The 8297-nt window shown below is 36.3% G+C and overlaps 1 protein-coding gene across 1 annotated transcript; it reads left to right on the forward strand.

Moving 5' to 3' along the window:
* Nucleotides 1-1204: 1204 nt before the first annotated feature.
* On the forward strand, nucleotides 1205-6527 carry LOC111912056 (uncharacterized). Its single transcript, XM_023907809.2, has 18 exons — nucleotides 1205-1895; nucleotides 1996-2106; nucleotides 2192-2248; nucleotides 2354-2427; nucleotides 2520-2619; nucleotides 2784-2857; nucleotides 2960-3060; nucleotides 3165-3268; nucleotides 3353-3406; nucleotides 3509-3564; nucleotides 3655-3693; nucleotides 3792-3933; nucleotides 4012-4196; nucleotides 4287-4354; nucleotides 4462-4534; nucleotides 4604-4665; nucleotides 4802-5996; nucleotides 6081-6527. The coding sequence occupies exons 1-18, from the start codon at nucleotides 1815-1817 to the stop codon at nucleotides 6340-6342; spliced, it is 2838 nt and encodes a 945-aa protein (XP_023763577.1). The 5' UTR covers nucleotides 1205-1814; the 3' UTR covers nucleotides 6343-6527.
* The last annotated feature ends 1770 nt before the right edge of the window (nucleotides 6528-8297 follow it).

Raw genomic sequence — 8297 nt, forward strand, 5'->3', positions numbered from 1 at the left:
ATGACAGGTGGAACAACATACCCTAAATCTAACATGATAGAGTCCATTTCGTGTATGGAGAATTCTTCTATATCGACCACGTCAATGTATGCTACAACCCCTTCAATATACTTGATGCCTGGAAACTTTGTGAACTTCCCACCATGATGAAGTTCAATACTGAACATGGTGGGATGTCCAGCTTAAAAAAAACAAAAAACGATTTTCAGATTTCAAAAGTGTAAGAACGTGATCAAATACATAGCATCTTACCATAAATTTGATTGAGATCAATTTCTTCACCGTGTGCTCTGATGGACCACATTGTGAGAACCATTTGCGAAATTTCAACTACAGATTGAAGCTCGATCAGGAAAAAGGTTTGTGATTAGGGTTTTTTTATCTTCACGTCGTCAAAGGTGGGTGAAGGAATAGGAGTAGCCAACTGATAATTAGGGATGATATACACAAATAGGTTGTAGAGCTTTCAATTGACGGTAATGTGTAATACAGATGAAAAGACGAAATTACCCTCACATGGAGGGCACGTGCTACACTAAACGGAAGAAAATAGACGGGAGTTAACTCCAAGGACCAAAACCACAAGAAGTTTCATGTTTTGGACCAACCATGCAACTTGAAAACATTTTGGACCTTATCCACAATTTTTAGATAACCACAGGACGAAAAATGCAGTTTTGTCTTAATCTTATAAAACATGAAAAACAAATTCTAATATCATTTTAAATCTTGAACATAAATACAAACACAAGACAAATACAAATTCAACTTTATATCAATTTCATTTTGTATAGTATATTTTTCTCCGGTTCGTATGTATGATCCGCCCTAATTACTATGATTCATAAGTCCAACTTTATTTTATCAATTTACTTTTTTTCTTTGAACAATGAAAGCAAATAACAAATTAGGATCCGTTGGACATTCAGTAACCTATTGAAATTAAAAATTGAATTTAATTAATGAAAATACTTTATTAAGTTTAAAATTTTATTTTAAATAAATGAAATTTCAATCAAAAAATGTTTTCAAAAAAATTTTAAAATTTTTAGTTTTTAATTTAATACAATTTTATAAATTTTAAAAAATATAACTAATTTTTTTCTTATGATTTCAAAAAAAAAAAAAAAAAAAAAAAAAAAAAACCAAGCTCTAATTTCAAAATTTGTTATTCAGCTACATATTAATTTATAAAATTCGTGTGTGGCAGACGCCATTTGAGAAGTTCTTTTTGCTAAATTCGGATCACACATGGCGGAAGTTGCACGTCGTGCTTCCCAGGTGTAACATCCTCCGACGTCGGTCATCCAATTCCTCCCCCAACTCAATGCTATATTATGTCTCCTCGAAACTCGATCCCTTTTTATGGCGTCTATAGTACAACCTTTTCTTCGTCTATCCGAATCTAAGACTATTTAAATCCAATTTCACTGGAGTCGGTTAATGTATGTCTTTCACAATTCGTGGCCGAGATCCTGTTTTTGCCTTCACACTTGAATTCAACTGCTACTTGCACACCTACCGCCGGCGATCCATAACCCCCATTTGAGGTTTTAGCTCACAGTTTTGACGAATTTAGGTTTTCATTTCGTGATTTGGATATGGAAGTTGGGTTGGAGTCGAAGACACTTGTTTGTAGGTGTTGAAAAGTATATTGATTAGGTTACAAGTTGTAATCATACCTTTTTTCTGATGATTAGAAAAGGGTTCCAATTGAATCTAGGTTTTTTCTTCATTCTTCTGTAGAAGTTTCAAAGAGGGGTATACCGTATACATTTATACAGATAGAAAAAAAATAATTTAAATTAGTCGACATGGTTAGCGGGAATATTTTCCATTTTAGAAAGAATTCATGGCCGCCTGAGGAATATATAAATCGGACGACTCTGCAACTGGTGAGTTGAATCGTTAGAGTCGATATTGTTTTCATTTGCTATAGTGATCAAAATGCAAACATAATTTTTGTTAACTGTTCGTTTTAATTTTCGAATACAGCTTGATTTCGATAGTGGTGCACCTCCCGAACAAGCATGGAGAAGGAAGTTAAACACACATGCCAGTATTCTCAAGGAATTCAGTATTACTTTCAAAGAAGCAATAAAAATGGTGATTATCAGTTTCTGTAGAATCGTTATTATCAACTCACAAGAAGATTTCCATGGCTTGAAATTTCGTGTTCTATAAATTGCAGATTACCCTTGGTATACGTTTGTGGTCATATGTAAGAGAAGAAGCCTCCCATGGAAGGGTAATTAACCAACTCTTTCAAGTTTCAACTATCTTCTTCTTTTCCATCATTTCTTGTGGTTTGATTGGATTCATTTACGCATGATTTTTGGGTTTATATTCACAGAGAGCACCCATTGATCCCTTCAATCGTGAAGGAAAACCATTAGCAAGCCAAGGGGTTCCTCTTGGTGGGATGGGGTAAGTAAGTTTTGAGCAAACATGGAGTTTGTAGTTCATGATGTGATCATTCTGAATGTCCATTTGACCAATTTTGACTTTTTTTTTTACAGAAGTGGCAGCATAACTAGAGGTTTTAGAGGAGAGTTCAGGCAATTCCAAATCCTCCCGGGTACATGTGAGGCTTCTCCTGTGATGGCCAATCAATTCTCTGTAAAGCTCATGCCTTTTTTTTTTTATCATTTGTCTCTTATATCTGTTTGTTTCCATCTTTTGAACTCAAGAAAGTGGCTTTTAGATGTTATTTGTTTATTCAAAGGTCATCAAGCTGGATTCTTTTAGTTCTAAACTATCATTTATATATAATTTAACTGCAGATTTTTATATCGAGAGAAGGTGGCCACAAAAAATATGCATCAGTTTTATCCCCTGGTCAACACGAAGGGATAGGGTAAGGGGATAAATTCCAACTCTTAAACCCCTTTTGCTCTTTTCTTGTGTTCAACATATTTTCCTTCTTAAGTAATAATATATTTGTTTGTTTATATTCCAGAAAATGTACAGATCAAGGTTTATCATCATGGGGATGGAATCTGAGTGGTCAACATTCTACATATCATGCATTGTTCCCACGTGCATGGACAGTTTATGATGGTGCATTTTGCCTTCTTATATTCAACTAGAAAAGCATGTTATATTAACTTGTTTTATAACCCCATAATATGAAATTGAAATACTTTTTTTTTGCTTATTTTCAGGCGAACCAGACCCTGAACTAAAAGTTTCATGTCGCCAAATTTCACCATTTTTGCCTCATAATTATAGAGATAGTAGCCTTCCCACTTCTGTTTTTGTTTATACGGTATTAAATTCAAGAACCCAATATCAAAATTTATACATTTTGTAATTTAATAATTTACAAAATCTTTACTTTCTTTTTTGTTAGTTGGTGAATACTGGGAAGGAAAGGGCACAAGTCAGCCTTCTTTTAACATGGGCAGTAAGTTTGCTTCTCCTTCTTCAACTCACTGCTGTTTTGAGCATTTTTCCACATCGGTTTCTTGAATATTTATTTGTTTTGTTTTTACTTTTTACTTTACAGAACTCAATTGGAGGTGTCTCACATCTTTCAGGAGATCATGTGAATGAGCCTTTCATGTGAGTATGATTTAGGGCTTTGTTTCTTTTAATTTTTTTCTCAAGTGTCTGAATTTGATTAAATGACCACTTTACCCTTGTGAACAACAGAGGCAAAGATGGAGTATCTGGCGTGCTTCTACATCACAAGTAAGTCACCTTTACATCTTTCTTCATCACAATTGCAAATTTGGGTTAATAATTTATATTATTTATAGCTTTTACCATTTTATCCATATAATTTACAGAACAGCAAAAGGGAACCATCCTGTAACTTTTGCAGTGGCTGCCTGTGAAACCCAAAATGTCAATGTGACGGTTTTACCGAGTTTTGGTTTGTCAGAAGGAAGCAATGTTACTGCAAAAGAAATGTGGGGTAAAATGGCACAGGTAAAAATTAAAATTACCTATGTCTGCTTAAAACCCTAAACCTTAAACCTTAAAACAATCTATTGTGATTATGTGTAGGATGGGCAATTTGATCAGGGGAATTTCAATGTGGGCCCCACAGTTCCTTCATCAGCTGGGGATGCAAATTGTGCAGCAGTGTCTGCTTCAACATGGGTTGAACCAAATGGGAAGTGCACTGTGGCATTTGCAATTTCATGGTCATCCCCCAAAGTTAAATTTATGAAGGGGAAATCGTATCACAGGTTGCTCATCTTTACTAAAGTTTCAAACTTTTCACTACCATATTTGTATTCCTTGAGTTTTTAAAATGAAATTTGTTATATGTTTTGCAGGAGGTATACTAGATACTATGGTACTTCTGAAAGGGCAGCTGAGAACTTGGTTCATGATGCTCTAACAAGTAGGCATGCTAATCTGTTACACTTCAATAAATAATACTGAAATTAATGTTATTATATAAAATCTTTTTGCAACATTAACAGCTTGTTTGCTGCATCTTGATATCAGATTACAAAAGGTGGGAAGAAGAGATCGAGAAATGGCAAAATCCAATCTTGAAAAATGACAAGTTACCTGAATGGTAAGTGTTTCATTTTCTAAAAATTATCTTCATCTTTTTATATAATGTATTAAAAACTTAACTTTTCAGGTACAAATTTACATTATTCAACGAGCTCTACTTCTTGGTTGCTGGTGGCACAATCTGGATTGGTACTAATCTAATCTTAATCTCAACCCTTTTCACACAACAAACAAACTTCAATTAATACAAAACTAATTTAAATACCTTCAAAATTATGTTATTTACAATTTTGTATCTTGTAATAACCTTTTTTTTTTCTTCCAGACACACCACTACCAGCAGCCGACTTTGTGCATGACACCACAATTAAACCCAAATTAACATACGACACAAACGGTGATCAAAATGGTATCAACAACAACAGTTTCACATACGAAGACGAAAATTTCACAACTTCTAGTGAAGAAGACGAATTAGAACCTTTAAATCCAGATTTAGACAAAGAATCAGAATCAGACGTGGGAAGCTTTCTATATTTAGAAGGTGTAGAATACATAATGTGGTGCACATATGACGTCCACTTCTACGCATCCTTTGCCCTCCTGGCCCTCTTCCCAAAAATCGAACTCAGCATCCAACGCGAATTCGCGCGCGCAGTCCTCTTCGAAGACCAAAGAAAAGTCAAATTTTTAGCAGACGGAAAATGCGGGATCCGAAAAGTCAAAGGCGCGGTCCCACACGACCTCGGGACCCACGACCCGTGGCACGAAATGAACGCGTACAACATCCACGACACCTCCAAATGGAAAGACCTAAACCCTAAATTCGTCCTCCAAGTCTACCGCGACTTTGCCGCCACCGGAGACTTATCCTTTGGGGCGGAGGTTTTTCCGGCGGTGTGCGCCGCCATGGCCTACATGGAACAGTTCGACCGCGACCACGATTGTTTGATCGAAAACGACGGTTTCCCGGATCAAACATACGACGCATGGACCGTCCACGGCGTCAGTGCGTACTGCGGTTGTCTCTGGCTGGCCGCGCTGCAAGCGACGGCGGCTATGGCGGCGCAGCTAGGTGACGTGGTGACCGCGGAAGGGTATAAAGGTAAATTTGTGAAAGCGAAAGCGGCGTTTGAAGCGAAGCTATGGAACGGGAGTTATTTTAATTATGATAGCGGGTCGAGTGGGAATAGTAAGTCGATTCAAGCGGATCAGTTAGCGGGGCAGTGGTATATGGCGGCTTCTGGGTTGGGGAATTTGTTTGATGAGGGGAAGATTAGGAGTTGTTTGCAGAAGATTTATGATTTTAATGTTGGGAAAGTTGGAGGAGGGAGGATGGGGGCTGTGAATGGGATGCATCCGAATGGGAAAGTGGATGAGAGTTGTATGCAGTCGAGGGAGGTGTGGGCCGGGGTTACTTATGGGGTTGCTGCTACTATGATTCATGCGGGAATGGAAGAACAGGGTTTTGCTACTGCTGAAGGGATTTTTACTGCTGGTTGGTCTGAAGATGGTTTTGGGTAAAAGTCTATTTATAAATTGAAGAAAGAGCAATTCACTTTTGAAAAAATTTTATAATTCACAATGTGTGGTTATGTATGTAGGTATGCGTTTCAGACACCGGAGGGGTGGACAATGGATGGGCATTTTCGGTCGCTTGTGTATATGAGGCCGCTTGCGATTTGGGGGATGCAATGGGCGTTGAATCCTGTAAAGGTGGTTTTGAATGCACCTTCGATTAATATGATGGACAGAAGACTACATGAATCAGAAGAAGATGGACAGACTTCGAGGAATGAGACAGGAGAGGGAGTTAGGAAGATGGTTCATAAAGGCAAGTGCTTGGTGTTTCCTTGTACTTGCTGACTGACACGTGGCGGTATACATGATGAAAGGGGCTAACCTGACCAATCTTTTGTTAAATAAAAATGAGGTGGTGGTTGGTGGTGGTGGCTAAATTTATTGTTATGTAGTCGTTTAATCTCTAATTGATTTTTGTAAAATGTACAAACGATTAATCTTATTAAATACTTCTGGCTTCAAGCTTCAAAGGGTGGTTTTTAACCTTTGTAGAACTATCGTATGTTTGATTTACGTAAGTAATATAAAGTTGAAGAAAAGAAATATATTATAATGTCTGGTTGAATCGAATCGAGTACTTTATTATTATTATTATTATTATTTTGAATACACGTTTTTTCAATTATTTTGAATTTTTGTACATCATAATTCATACATACAACTCCAATTTGCTCTTCGTTCCAATGTGGATGAACAAATTGCTTGTCTATGTATTTGTGGAAGTTCATTGTAGAGATATTTATTAGTTTCATATTACATTAATTTATCCTTTTTTAATCATTTTGCATACGTATTTATGATTTATTCAATAAACTAAGCATATATACTTATCATCTCACAACATACTTTTTAGAAAATGTACACTAAAATAAGCATATATACATATCATCTTACAACATACTTTTTAGAAAATATACAAAATTCTTGGACCATATATTATTAGTTGTATTATTGTATAGCCTTTTTCGTTTAGGTTTATGCATAGCCGCAGCCTTAGGCATAATATTTCGTGTATATATTTTGTATATGTTGTTCCTTTTGAATCAATGAGTAAGATCTTTCATCTTGGTTTACGAGTAGTTTCTAATCTTCTTTCCTTGTATGTTCCTACACTCTCTCCTTATCTCTAACCGTGTCCAACAGCTAGATTTGTCTTGGATGTTCATTAAATCTTATAAATTGAATACATCTCAAAATACATTATCAAAACATCCTTATCAATTTCACAAAGAGAAATTAAATATCCTCTTATTTTTTCTTCCATCAAATCTTCCTACCCAATTAAATAGTGACACGTGTAACATTTAATGTTCAATTAATGATATTTTAATATACTAATATAACCCATGTCATTATTTAATTAGGTAGGAGGATTTGTAAGAACAAAAGTAGAAGGATATTTAATTTCTCTTTCACAAATTCAAATCATCATAATCAAAATGCAATGCAAATGTTTCTAAATTTCAGATCCAAGTCGATTTCATTGCCCCATCTATTAAATGATGGATGGATTGACGTGTCCGTATTAATGACACCAATAATGGTTGGATCATGCAAACGAAAACATTGCATGTAACATCCCGACTCCCAGGTATAATATTTAATTAATTTGCATTCATGATGTCAGAGCAACTCGACGAGTTGGATGCCCCAACACGCCGAGTAGAGGATTTAATGGCCGCGTGATTTTTAGAGTCTACTCGATGAGTTGGAGGACCCCAACTCGACGAGTAGGAGCTGAGTGAGAAAACCCTAATTTTCAGGGTTTATGTCCTATTTAAAGGACTTTAAGCCTTCATTTCCACCTCCCTTATCATCTTAACACTCCGAGAGAAACCCTAATCGAGCTATATCCTTGTACGAGAGAAGGAGAGGCTAATATTGCATATTTTTGTGCATTTTTGGAGGAAGATTGAGGAGCAAAAGGCTTGGGACAAGAGGGAGCTCTTGGATCCGATGTTCTTTCATTTTTAGCTTCTATTTGAAGGTAAAAAGCTACCACCTTGATCATTGTTTGGTTAGATCTCTTTTCTAGGGAGTTTAGGGCCTTTTTCCATCCTTCTTTGAGTTATGGAGTTGTTTGAGCTTGCCATGGAGTTGAGACTTCATATATGGACAATATGAGGTCCCTTGAGCCCAAAGGTCCAAGCTTTATCAAGCTAGTGGCAAGATTTTATGCATTAAACCCTATATAGAGGTTGTTTTGGCATTAGGAGCCCTAGATGCCATGCATGGACGTA

This window comes from Lactuca sativa, chromosome 6 (genome assembly GCF_002870075.4).
Source record: "Lactuca sativa cultivar Salinas chromosome 6, Lsat_Salinas_v11, whole genome shotgun sequence".
Taxonomy (NCBI): Eukaryota; Viridiplantae; Streptophyta; class Magnoliopsida; order Asterales; family Asteraceae; genus Lactuca; species Lactuca sativa.

Bases quoted from the DNA above. Each gene is read 5' to 3' on its own strand.
- LOC111912056 (XM_023907809.2), top strand. From the start codon at position 1,815: ATGGTTAGCGGGAATATTTTCCATTTTAGAAAGAATTCATGGCCGCCT. The intron at 3,407-3,508 runs GTAAGTTTGCTT...TTTACTTTACAG, and splicing joins GCCTTCTTTTAACATGGGCA to AACTCAATTGGAGGTGTCTC. The intron at 4,355-4,461 runs GTAGGCATGCTA...TCTTGATATCAG, and splicing joins GGTTCATGATGCTCTAACAA to ATTACAAAAGGTGGGAAGAA.